Genomic DNA, 14,477 nt, shown 5'->3' on the forward strand with positions numbered 1-14,477 from the left:
TAGAGAATTGTGAAAGACCTGTGACGAAATAGGCTATCTTCAGCCGTGACTTCTCCAAAAGCTCAACTGTCAGACAAAGTGGGACAAAATCTGGACAGAAAACCACAACAACGAAAGCTGCATGGGTAGTTGAGAAAGATGTGACAATTATGTGGCAACCGGAAAGGCAGGGTAACCGCAGCTGCAAACAATTGGGCTTGCAGTTGATGTTTTACAAAGCCATCTACCAAAAACATGAACAATGCAGCAATCTATAGCAAAAAAAGCATTACATGTTTAACCATTAAATTCATTATGTGTGGCACGATACAAAATTTGGCACACAGTGGAGAGGTTCTGGGGCTTGGGGCTTCCTGTGTTGAGTTTCAGTATTTTCCTCATGCTTGATGTGGGTTTTCCCCATTTACTTTGGCGTCCTCCCATATTCCAAAAACTAGACATAACACAGATCTGATCAGCTGGATAGGATCAGCAGATACTTTGGATTTCTATGCAAAATCGGTGATGGTTGTAATGTCATAATTTGTTGATCGTGTTTTCCCTCCATTTTTCATGTATTGTCATATGTTTATCAGCGTTTTGGAGAGAATTTTTAGGGCTTAATTGTTGGTACTTTTTCCTAATACTTTTCAATGGATGTCAATTGTACGCACATTTTGGCTATTCACGGACCAATCGTGAACTCAATCGCCTGCGAATAGCAGGTGTTGACGTAAAGTCAATAAACAAGTTGCTTAAATAGATTGGACCATCTTCTCATTGGATCGGTTACGTTTTTTTTTTTGTTTTTTTTTAATTCACTGATCGGTGATCAGCTCCAAAATCCTGATCGTGTAAAGCCTACCAAAAACAAGTCTGGTATGTTTACTGAACTCTCTAAATTGCTCATAAGTGTGAATATGAGTGTGAATGGTTGTTGGTCTTTCAGAGGCCTGTGATTGACTGGTAACCAGTCTGGTGTGTACCCCAGCTCCACCCCAGCTGTGAGATGAGACATGCTCACCCTTGTCCCTGAACAATTGAAGCACTAGAGAATGGGGATGTGTTGCATTAATTCATTACTTGTCCATTGTTCTCGAAAACTTGATTGAGTATTTTTTTTTCTTTGGGAGCATACACTATTAACTATTTAAAAAAATACACGTAAGGAGTGGGTTGGGGATGATCAGAGTACAACACCCCACTTGATCAATCCCCTGCATTAATCCTCTGACCTCATGCTAGTTGTCACACATACCGTTTGAACCCTTAACATCCTACTGAACATTGATACAGTCAGAACAGTTAAAAGGTTTAAGTGTTTCCATTTTGATGTGTCTAAACGGAATTACACAGAACAAAAAGCATTCATCGCAATCCTCTATATGAGTGCACCATTAAGGAATTGTGCAACATAAAGAGAGAAAAGGAATACACTATATACCTTATACTGTATGCCTTATACTACATTACTGTATAGTATATGGTTCGTCAAGTTAAACATGTAAAAGCCATTTGATTGTACTGCACTTGAGCAACAAAAACATTCCATGGTCCTTAGGTAGTATATCAACTCCCAACACCCCCAATATGTAAGGTAAGGTCCATTCAAACATAGCTGAAAAGGTTTGGTGTGAACGAACTTGAGACACAACTACTCATCCATTACTCAGTGATCTTTGTTTGATCTTACAAATGTTCCCACAGACACTATAAACTCGGAGTCTTCCATGAATAGTGGAAACTGTCTCTCCTGTACCTGCGAAAAGGGGAAAAAAGTCTATAGACATGGCTATTTTAAGTTTGTATAGGTGTACTACTATTTTTGTTCATATGCTAAACATACACTGTTGGATAGACTTGAATAAACTAAATCAATTCCATTAAAGTCAAGAAATTAAACCGTTGAGATAGTATAAAGCCTAACACTGCACTGCCAGTCAAATTGCAACACGCTTGTCCCCTACACTCCCTTGACGAGCCTATAAATACCCTCAATCTGTCATTAGTTTCTTCACTGTGACCACTGGGGAAAATGGATGCACTCTCTCCCCTTCTGGTGAGCTAACAACAGCATTAGTAAACAGAGAATGATCAAGAACAATTTAGGAGTACCATTTGTTTGTTTCTTTTCACCCCATTTGTAAGGTGTTACAGAGGAGGATTGTGAACATCAGGAGAATGTAAAATCAAAATTAATCAGGGTAAAAATAATTTGATGCAAATTCTTTGGTGAACCATGCAATTTGACCAGACCAAAAAGAGGCAGTGCCTATGCAACGCTCCCCTCGGGTCAGTTTTGGCCTGTGGGTGCGACACCAGTTGCTGAGTAAAAGATGTACAAACATAAATTGGACTTAAAATAACCTCAAGAAGTTAATTACTCAAATAAACGCTTCTAATATTAATGGAGGTGGAATAACTCAAATATTTGAATGCAGTTCTCCAAAACCACGATCATTATCGCTTGTGAGTAGATCACACACAGATGTTCTTTAGAGATAAAATCACATTTTCGGTGTATATTACACTTATTACTGTGCTGGTGTAGAATCATATAGAGTTCAGTTAAGAGCTTTGTAAAATTTTGAAACAGTGTTTATAGAGGAGACAGCAAAGCGCTTCGCACATGTGCCTCAAGGCAAGGAGGTTTGGGTTGGGTTCAGGGATTGAATCCAATGTTTGGAGCAGTACAGCATCATCGTGGTTAGCACAGCAAAAGGTTTGTGGGTTTGAATCCCAACCTTCCAAGTCAAGTTTTTCATGCTCACTCTGTGCTTGTGTGTTCCATGTACTCTGGCAACAAAGTACCATGAAAGAAATAAACAAGTGCCAAGTTTCTGTGAAATTAGTGCCAACGGTTGGGGCATTTATATACTCGGCTACAGATAGGAGGGCGTTTTTGACTGTCAAAATGAACAATATTGCAGTTAATTGCTATACTACAATTCATGTGTCTCCAAGTCCGGTCCTCGGGTGCCCCTATCCAGCCTGTTTTAGATGTTTCCCTGCTCCAACACACCTGATTCAAACGATCAGCTCATCAGTAAGTCTTGCACAAGCCTGTTAACAATCCCGCATTTGAATGCGGTGTGTTGAAACTAGGGAAACACCTAAATGGGCTGGATAGGGGCTCCCGAGGACCAGACTTGGAAACCTGTGTTTATGTGCAATGAACAAATGCAGTGAAACTAGGCAGAACAAATAAGTCATCTAACATTCCAAAATAGATATGGACGCATACAACAAACTTGAACAACCATGTCTACTTGAGTGCTGAATGCCATAGTAGAAGCTATCTGCAAACGAGTAGTAGAACAGAATAGAAAATCCCGTAAGACTTCATACTTAAATTACACCGTTCAAATACTTTAATGCTGCTGTATGAATTAGCAATGTCGTTCAAATGGACTCATCAGTTAACTCTTGACATCCATGTGTCAATAATAGCTTCAGTCACCTGAGGTAATTGCATTGCAACGTGATATTTAGCTGACAAAACTGACTCGATACCATCATTTTTAAGTATTGTTACTTTGGAAAAAAAATTACAGCCCAAGCACTCCAACTTTGTGTCAGGAGGGTCTGGCGACCAGTGTGTCGGTGTCCAAGTCGCACAAAAACAATGATAGAAGGCAAAAGTGGCGGAGCCACCATGCGACTGTTGGGCCACCAAGTAGCTCCAGGCACTCGCCGACAGGACTAGCACCAATTTACCAACTTAAATCGATCAGGCCGTTTTACTGCTCATGCATTTCTTCACGTCAGGTTAAATTCTTCTCAGAAGGAATGCCTGGAACATGATTAAAAAAAAAATCTGAGTCTAAATCTGTAGTTTGCCACATTTAGAGCTATTGACTTAACTAGCACTCTTTGCTTTTTAGAAAGGATTTTGAGCTAGATTCTTTAATCGCCCTATCCACTGATGTGCCGGCGTACTCCATATCCGCTCAGTGCATTTTGGTGATAGAGACTGCGTGCTTATTTATTTCATCCACAGGTATATGTGAAATTATCAATACTGTTAAATACAGCTGTAAAACACAAAATGTATATAGTACGGTCAGTAGCCATTAGGGTCTCAAATTAATCACCAGCTTAAAATTCAGAAACATGTTTATTGTGTATGTCAAAGCAGGTGGATCTTTCTTGGTTCACTCATGCCAGGTAGATGCTTGTACTTTAATACTTGCGTTATCATTTGGAATCATTTACAGTACATAACCTGTGTGGTTAATCGATAAATGCTTACCTAGGATGAATGATGGCGGTGAAAATACTTTGCTATTTTACTTATTTACAATCTGGTCTGTCTGTGTCACAAATACATAACACTGGTCAACAGCGAATTTTAATCAGAAATGGCTTTATATGTCCCTAAACACATTTTGGGAAAAAATGAGGTCAGATTCAGAATTAGCACCAAAGATTCATCTAGAAAAAGTTTACCAGCATCGCTGATTAAAAAAATTGGTAAAAATATGTTGACTGGTGTAATCACTTGACAGGGCTTCGATTCTCCATTCTGCAAGTTTTCCCTGTATTAGTGGTTGGGATGTCAAAGATTAAGTAATCAATAAAATCTTAAATAGTAAACAACAAAGTTTTTTTGGTACCTTAAGACTTTTGTACGTGCTCTATATACTCTATATAAAATTACCAGACATGTTTGAAAATGTTTCATGTTCAATTGTTTGAAAGTGCTTGGATTTGTTCAAAATTATTTTTTTTTACCCACATTTTTTTTAAATTAATACAATAACAATAACTTTAAGTTGTTCAGCTATCAGCTATTATTCCACTACATTACTGACGATTACGTTTTTGCCATGGTATCGTTTCAGTACCGGTGTCGATGGACTTTATGCGGGCATAGTATCAAAGTCAAAATATGGATGTCATGACAACACTAACCTGACAAAATAAAAATAAGGTATAGTAAGATTTTTTTTTATATTGATATCTTTTTTTCTATACCACAATATAAAACTATAAGATGCGGGTGACCTCCAATATCCTATCAATATCAGCTGTATACTGTACACTTGCCACATACACAGACCAATATCTTTGGAGCTGGTGGCATGGGTCAGTGCTTGTGGGGGGAAAAAAAGCTCAAATGAAGCAGAGCAGAGGGTACCAACATGAACGTGCTGTCACGCCACACTGATCCATCTGGACATTCAGTAGCATGTTGTACATACCAGATGATATATTGCATAATGTCAAGAAAGGAGAGCACACATTTTCAAACATAGATAATACAGAAAAAAAAAAGACATTTATGGTGGGCAGTAGGTCTAATGCTATGATAGATTTGGTCTTCTTTTTGTTTTACCACCACCATGGAGGTTTTATCTATGTGGGGTTCGTCTGTTCGTGTGCAAGTTTTTAATGTAATTTTTGAATCATTTAATGATGAGTAAATATTTCCCATCGCTTTTTGGTGATAATCCAAACATTGGTCACATTATAAAAAATATCAAAAACAAAACATATTTGGCAGTACAGTCAAACCTCAGGATTGAATCACCAAAAAGCAAGCCAACTATTTCACTTAGTTCAATGCTATTCCTCTGTTTCACTTACATGTCAATCAATGATCCAAAAATGCCACTTAACTTATTTACTGCCAGACATTTACAGACCCTCTTCTACCCTAATGTTTGAAAAAAAAAAGAAGAAAAAATATAAATAAGTTCCTGGGATTGAATGGCTGGACTGTGAAAAGACAAATAAATCTGTCAATGGCAGTGAATGAGTAAAAAATTCCCTCTACAGTTAATAACGATTTTATGTCAACTGCCCGACTCTGGAACGGCAGTCGGGCAAGTGTAGGGAATCACAACAATTTTTTTTTTCATGTTTTCGTGAATTTTCATCTGGGAAAAGTTGTTAAACAATTATAATGTTGACATGTCCTGAAATTGGATTCAACCAAACCTTTAACTGAAATGTAAAATTTAAAAGGAAAAATATCCATCCCTTTTCTGAACCAACTATCCTCAGAATACTTCACACATGTACATTTGCAGTAAAAGGTTAATATTTTTTCTATATTTAATTAGATAACTTCTTTATTTTTAATGTACATTTAATAACTTTAAAAACAATTTCAAAAATATTATGTCTGGATGCAATGTTCTTTAAACACGTCACTAGACTACCGTCATATGTGTGTCAACTTTGCACTAGACTGTACAAAAATATACACACACAGCTACGCTGAATGGAATGTATCTATAGCATTAATCCTGAAACAATGAAGCCATATTGTTTCCAGCCAATACTATGAAATAATACTTTTGATGTGAAAGATGCAGCGCCGGATGGTCTTTTGATGGCACAAAATACACTTTGAACAATGAGTAGACCAGAAAGTGCAGCAGACATGGTGCTCGTTCGCTTGTGAGCCACACGACGCATGGACAATGCTAGAATTATTATGTCCTCCTAGCTTACGCGCATGATGAACAGAATGCTGCTTTGGTCCGATGTTTCAGCGGCTAAATTTATGAGCGTGGACTCCTCTCACATTATGGACATAACGAGCAACAAGCTGCCGCCTGCACCGGGGATGACAGATTTTTTAGAAGACCCAACAGATCCTCCCTCAGGCAATTAAGCTCATCCCCCACCTCTTGCTTGTTAAAAATACTCGGTACGGTGTTTGTTAATGTCACCTGATTGTGCCCTTAGGTCAAAAATGTATTCTGATTTGGTCAGTCAGCGGGCCACATTTACAAACAGTGTGTACGCACAAATTTGTGCTTAACTGTGCATATGAACATTAGACACACAAATCGATGATTCGTCAATCGTCCTATTTGAATTTGTTGTTACACTGTGAACAAATTTAGAACCTGCCCCGACCATGCCTACGCACAATGAATGAAGGATCAGTTTCGCCAAAGTTAACCATGCACCTTTTACCGAAGCTGCACTATTTATTGAGACTACATTAATCTTATTTTACAAAAATAATAATATTAACTGAAACGATGAATATGCTAATGAGTTGACTGAATCAGGACTTCTAGTACTTGAGTCCGGACTCCGGCATTGAGTTTTATCGACTTAAATGATTGATTATCATTGATCTCTTTACCGAGCCGAGCACATTTTTTTGTGCCTTAGGTTAAATCCTTCTATAAGGAATGGCGTCAGATAAGCTTATAAGCTTCAGAAAACAGCTGAGCCGTGATGTTACCTGAGCCCTGAGTAACTGTGATGTCATTTCCAGTCGACAGAAGTGGCAAAAAGGCCGCCCCCTGAGATGGGTAAAAATGGGTGGATTTCACTGCTTAACTCATATTCCACAAACGCAATATTAATCAGAACGCTGTGTTTAGACTAGTGGGGCCGCATAGGACATTTTCTTGTAAAGCAAAATTTGGGGTTGACTTCCACTTAAATGTGGCATCCTGTTAAACCACTTTTTCTACCTCTGAGCCACGGTGTGGACCTCAAGTGACACTGCACTGACAGGACAGCCTCTATGATAGAGGCCCATGTAACATTTTGTTTGGCTTGGACGTGCTTTAAAATGCCAATGCTTTAAAAGTGTCGTCTTCCTAGCCTCTAGCATGATATCCTAACATTTCAACGTTGTGAAACTTCTTTTAATTTTTGGGGACATCTCTCTCAATTTGAAACCTCTACGCCATCTTGATTTAATGCATCAAATGGATGGAGGTCCTTTTACAGGGGGATAGTGGTTTATGCAGACTGCAGATTGTAAATATAAACCCGACAATTAGAATGAATACTGATTCACAATCAAACGCCACTAAGAAAATTGGCTGGTGCCCAAGTGTCACAAATCTAACTTAGTGAGAACATTTCTACGCATTTATTAGTGAAATAGGCCAAATGGGTTTTCAGGTGACAATCATATTTGTCAACAATCACCTTATAAGACAGATACTGTATAGCACAACTGTATTGAAGGAACAGATAAATAAAAACCGAATTTGTAAAACACCAAAAATGCCTGCAACCCAGAGGTTGAGGTACAATAAAAGAATGAAACACTGCAACAATACCCAAAAGGCCCACATGCTCTTTCAAAACGAAGAAAACTGCCACCATACATTGTGTGCTTTTGACTAGCCTTCCTTCATTTCTGCTCTCTATATCCTCCCAACTATTTCATTTTGGCCATGACAGGCTGCCCGCCTTAAAATAATAAGTCAACCAACTAGCATCGTTCCCCCAGCCCACGGCTTTCCAGTAGACACAGGAAGGTAAACATGTCCACTGTAGTGAGGGCGAACCACACAAATGCTTCGCTCCAGGTAGTGGATGTCCTCCACAGCTCTGAGGCCGCTAGCCAGAGCTAAGCAATCACTACCTGTGCAAGGTTGCCTCTGTCTAAACATATTTCTGCTTTATTGGCAAACCCACTGTCCTCCAGCAAGGACATCCACAAACTTGATGAGAGGTGGATTTAAAACAAGGTCAACTGTCTGACCTCTACCTATAGTAAATGGCTATTCATCATGTTGCTGAATTGTTAAGCAGGGTTATAATAGTTTGGGATTTTTCACTAGAGTTATAGTTTTTATTTTTCTGTGACTTTTGATTTGCAAATTCAGTTTATATTAGCTATAAACGTGGGTTTGCAAGTTATTGATTTGTATTTTTTGAAAAGGCTTGGTTTTAATTTGATTGTATTTGCTATATTTCTTAATACAGGCATTTGTTAAGTGTGAGGTTAAAAAAGGGCACAATAACAATTGTGTAATGAAGAAAAAAAAATGCAATTTTAAAAACAGATGAACAATAAACAACGAAATCAACTACAGCTACTGTATAATATTCAACAGCACTGGTACAATAGGTTTGGAGCATAACAATGATTGGTCATTATCTGAGCCCTGTGCATGTGTGATGTCATTTTCAGTCGACAGAAGTGACAAAATGATGGAGTTATAGTTTTTCTTTTTCTTTTCTTCTTGTCCACTGAGATGGACAAAAATGTGTGGATTTTGCTGCTTAACTCATTCACTGCCATTGATGAATTTGTCTTTTCACAGTCCAGCCATTCAATCCCAGGAACTTATATTTTGGTCTTTTTTTTTTTTTTTTTCAAACGTTAGTGTAAAAGAGGGTCTGAAAGTGCCTTGCAGTGAATGAGTTAACTCATATTCTACAAATGCAAAATATTAATCGTAATACAGTGTTCAAATAGTGGGCATGCATAGAAAATATTCTTGAAAAAAATGTTTGGGTTGAATTCTCTTTAAGCTTCTATAGCTTGTATATGTATAATGGCCATGCCATTTTTTTTATTAAGCAAAAAATAGCAAGTTATTCTTGAGACAGGACAGTCTTGAAACATAGCCTCGAGGCAGATATTTTGCTTCTGCCTTTTTTGTTATCGAATATTCTGAGTTACTCTCGTAATTTTTTAAGATCAATACAAAGGTTGTTGGCGGCACGGTGGTCGACTGGTTAGCACGTCCGCCTCACAGTTCAGAGGTCGTGGGTCCGATCCTGGCTCCGGCCTCCCTGTGTAGAGTTTGCATGTTCTCCCCGTGCCTGCGTGGGTTTTCTCCGGGTACTCCAGTTTCCTCCCACATTCCAAAAACATGCATGGTAAGTTGATTGGACTCTCTAAATTGCCCCTAGGTGTGACTGTGAGTGCGAATGTTTGTCTCTGTGTGCCCTGCGATTGGCTGGCAACCAATTCAGGGTGTCCCCCGCCTACTGCCCAAAGACAGCTGGGATAGGCTCCAGCACGCCCCGCGACCCTTGTGAGGATAAGCGGTATCGATAATGGATGGACAAAGGTTGTTGTAAAATTAATGCCAAAATTAATTTAAAATGAACCCTAAAAAGCTTATGTATGAAATTAATTGACAAAGACAAAAATGAGCAACATTTACGGTGTAATTAAAATTGTTCTTAATTGGTTTTGTAAACAGAAAATGTCGTTTCAATTAGTTGTTTAAAACCACTTTCGTTTTATTTTATTTCGTTAACAAAAATGCTTACCCTCCCTGTTTTAGTGCTCATTATTTTGTTCATTTCCCTGAACAATAATAACCTTGGTGTTAAGTGCTATTCACAGAGAAAAACATTTTGGAGGCTTGAAATGCAGAATTACAACTATTGTTGGCACAGATGCAAACGTATGCCTTGAACAAATGAGTCTATTGCCATTATAACTAAATTAAACTGTGTTTAGGATTTTCTGGCATCAGTGGCTTTTGTGGACAATGTATCAACTTCACAGTAAAGCAGAAATCTGTCTTCTCTTTCCATCCACAGGCAAAACCTTTTTTTATTCAATTGTGAAATGACTGCTGTAAAAAATGTGTACAACAAGACTGCACAACTGTCTTAAAACATCATCACCAATATATGGCGCCAATTATGTGGTATTACATGCGATGAGATGTGTAGCGCGGAAAATTAACTGACCGCACACAGCATTTACACTGACAAAACTAATTGCATGATAACTGTCACGCAAATGTAAATATTCAGCTCATGCATTTTTGGTCTAAGCTTTCAGTGAAGTCCAATATATCTGCCGCATTATCCAGTTCTCTATATGTTGCGTAGGTGGACAGTATGTAGGCTGATTTTTATTACTCTACACTATGCGAGTCGAGGCTCATTATTAATTTCCAAGTCTTTAAAACTACGTATGCCAGCATTGACAAATACAGCACTACAATGCATTTGAGTGTTTCTGCAATAAAACAGGCAGGACTGTGCATTCAAATAAGATTTACTTAATTACTAAATATCTAAATATCACATCTAGCACTTTTATGACAACCAAGTGTGTTTTTCACTGAAACCTGTTGAATGTACTGTGACAGCTAATTTGAAAAAAAAAAAAAAAAAAAATGCCACCAACAGAGTTGTCAGCAAGGATGAGCCTCGAAACTTTCATTAGAATATGCAGGTAGAAAAAAATAACACTTTTTCAGGAGCAGCGATCCATCTCTAAATGATGAAATTATGATTATCCCTCAAAGCCTGCCAAGATGAACGTGAGGGACAGCGAGAACCAGATCGTAACACGGCTTCGGGTCTGAGAGACCTAGACAAAGGGCAATGTGAGACTGATGATTGCAGCTATATGCCATATGTTTAGCATCAATTCCCGAAACAAACGCCGTGCGCCATGCTGATCACGGCCAGAGAGCCATAGCCTCCGGCATCATACGGGCAAAGACAGGACAGGACAAGTGGCAAAGAGTGAGAACCAGGGTAAGGAAGAAGACAGAAAAAAAATGAGACGGGGGGGGGGGTCGTGAGGGAGAGCGGGAGAGAGAGCGAGACAGCTAGAGACAGAGAGAGAGAGAACTAGAGACAGAGAGCGAGAGAGGGAGATTGAGTAAAGAAGCCTCCAGACACCACGCAGTTCAGAGCAGATCAGGAGTGACGGCTGGCTGATTAGTCAGCTCACAGCCCCTTAAGACTGGAGTCCACGTACACACGGCATGAAATTAATTTTAAACAAATCCAACCGACTTTCACCAGTTTCACCCGTTTAAAACATATGGACACACTTACGGTATGTGGAAACAACAAGTCGTATCGCACCACGTTTGAATAACGTCTTGAGGATGTGACGAATGTGTGTTAAATGATCACGAGTCAATAGTTGCAAAGATGCTTAATTAATTACCTTGAGTAGATAGATTGGGATGTTGCTGAAGTCCACAGGGAGTTTCAAAAGAAAGCGAGCTGAAAACTCCCCTGTCTGTAAGACATGAAATGGAGAATTTTACAATGTGACACAAAGAGATGTATGTGACCTAGCAGGCTAGCGGTATAAGGCATTGTCGCACTTGTGCCTAGCTTTGTGAGATGTGGTTCAATAAGGCCCTTTTGCTGGTATCACATAATCAAACTGAGGAGGAAAGATGAAAGGTCTGGCTGGCTTTGAACAATGTATGGAATGCATACTGTTATACAGGCACCCACTACAGGTGGTGGTTATTTGCTTGATTAATTAATTAAAGGGCAATTTAAGTTTGTTTGAGTTTACCCAAGATGTGGAAAATAATCTGCAGGGGAAAAAAATTTGGGTCGTGAAATCAGCTCCTTTATTCATGACTGCTGTGCTTCACGTGAGCTCAAGAAAATGGAAAAATACTCAAAATGCTGCAATTTATAAGTGGTTTGACTTGCATTTACACAGGACGTCTAACAGAGCCCTTTCAAATAGCGCTAAAACCTGTTCAGAAATTGCTAACATATTGGTAAGTGAACGCAGTACAAATTTAAAAAACATTTTCTTTCTTTTTCGACCGTATTTCAGTCATGTTACCATAGACACAGAGTGCATACGGTGGAAGTAATATATGTGATTTTCAATTTCATAAATTACACCATTCACCACATTTTTAACAACTTATTTCAAAAAAGTCTATTGAATTTGGGCAATGTGCAACAAGAACAACAATGTTCATTAATCATTATATTCTTCATGAGCATGAGTAGCTTGTATGTAAATAGATGCCAAAGGAAGTAGTAAATTTGGTGTCTGGGTGACTGTTCACCTCGATCTGTAATAATTTCACTAGCCGTGAAAACAAACAAACAGAATCAGTTAAACCTATTGTGACTGTGTCAAATGAATGCTCGGTGTGTTTGTGCTTAAATGTGCTGTGTAAATATTCCTTACCCAGCTGTTCTTGAGTCTGGCGAATGGATACTAAGTTGTGTGTGAGCTTCCGTTCTGCGGCGCAAAATGTCCTTACCCAGCTGTTCTTGTGTCCGGCATATATCTCCATATTACGGCCATAGTTAGGATCCTCCAGCAGGCTGTCATACTCAAAGAGAAGTCTGGAGCTTTCACGGAGGCGCTGACATTGGTAGTGGTGGTATTGCTGGATGAGCTCCTTAACAAGCTGGAGCAAACTGTCTGGGTTGCCAGCATCCCACTGGACCAAATGCTGAGGGAGACATTTGAAAATTGAAACCACCTCAATATTCTGAATCTGAACATTGATTTGGATGGGAATCTTTTTTTACCCATTTCAATGTTAGGCATAAGCTCTTTTCAGAAGAGATACAACAGACACGTTTTGGTGGAGTGCAGACCTTCAAGTCCAACAACATCTACTGGATCTACTGGTTTATTTAGAAGGGCACAGTAATGGAAAAAAGTAGAGATAGATTACTCAACTCACTTCCAAACAGCCACGCTTGACAAGGGGAATATAAGGCCTTCAATTATATTCTATGGTTACATTTTCTTTTCAGAACTGAAAACAGTTAGTCTTATGTTTTGATGTAAAAAGAATGGCACCTTTTTATATTTCTTGAAGAGGACACTTTGTTCACCACATAAGGCAATGAAAGAAGAGGCTGGAAAACAGTGTGCAATGGATATATACCAGTGAACAAAAAAATTAAATACAGCACCTTTGCTCACATTTTTCATGAGCAGAACTGTAAGATCTAAAAAATGTTTTAATACACAAATGGCCTATTAACTCAAATTTTGTTCATAAATATGTCTAAATTCTGTCTAAATATGCCATGTTAATGAATGCCTCCCCTTTGCTGATGTGGCAAGATGCTGATTAGACAGCATGCTTTTGCACAGGTGTTCCTTAGGCTGGCCACAATAAAAGGCCACTCCCAAATGTGCAGTTTTACTGTATTTGGGTGCACAGGGGTCAGAAAGCCCAGTCGGCATTGCAAATGAGAATCTGTTCTCAATTGCCTTACTTGGCTGGATAAAGTGCCCCCCCCCAAAAAAAAAAATGTGTAAAAGTCAACTATTTTTTGTGCGTGCGTATATGTGTACGCGCATGATACGTGGGAGGGCGGGGGAGACAAAACCAGTCAGTATCTAGTGTGAAACCATTTTCCTAACCCATTAGGAAAAAAACTCCTTCACATAGTTGATCAGGTTATTCATTGTGACCTGTGGAGTGTTGGTCCACTCCCCCTCAGTGGCTTTGCAAAATTGATGGGATACTGACAGGAACTTGAACACACTTACACACCAAACCAGAGCATCGCAAACATTCTCAATATGAGTCATGTCTGGTGAGTATGATGGCTATGCATAAACTGGGATGTTTTCACCTCCCATTAATTCTGTAGAGATCCTTGCAGCATAGGGCAGTGCATTGTCATGCTGCAAAATGGGGTGATGCTCGTGGATGCATAGTACAACTGATCAACTCTATGTGAAGGAGATGTGTTGCACTGCATAAGGCAAAAAGGGGTCACAAAATACTGGCTGGTTCTCGGACCATCTCAAACTCTGTCCCTCCCCTTTACACTCATAAGGGGGGAGCCTAAGGCACACCTGTAAAACAATGTGTTGCGCTGCGTGAGGAAAATTGTGCTCACAACATATAGTTTTTAGCGGCTTTCAAAAAGACTCCACCCTTTCCAATAACTCTATTGTCATGTGATAGAGGTTAAAATAAATAAGTGAATTAGAACTGAGATAGACTTTTCACTTCTAAAATGAAAGTAAGTTTAATCTGCGAATGAATGAATGAATATGT

The 14,477-nt window shown here is 39.0% G+C and overlaps 1 protein-coding gene across 1 annotated transcript in view; it reads right to left on the bottom strand.

Annotated features, from left to right (window-relative positions):
- Window positions 1-14,477, bottom strand: part of babam2 (BRISC and BRCA1 A complex member 2) — a 91,487-nt gene that overhangs the window by 54,477 nt on the left and 22,533 nt on the right. Inside the window, exons 5-6 of the mRNA XM_086050415.1 lie at window positions 12,708-12,902; window positions 11,630-11,704 (exon numbers count right to left, since the gene is read on the bottom strand). Coding sequence (XP_085906541.1) covers window positions 11,630-11,704; window positions 12,708-12,902 — 270 coding nt within the window. The remainder of the gene's footprint in view (window positions 1-11,629; window positions 11,705-12,707; window positions 12,903-14,477) is intronic.

This window comes from Filicampus tigris, chromosome 13 (genome assembly GCF_054856515.1).
Source record: "Filicampus tigris isolate MCC_2025a chromosome 13, RoL_Ftig_1.0, whole genome shotgun sequence".
Taxonomy (NCBI): domain Eukaryota; kingdom Metazoa; phylum Chordata; class Actinopteri; order Syngnathiformes; family Syngnathidae; genus Filicampus; species Filicampus tigris.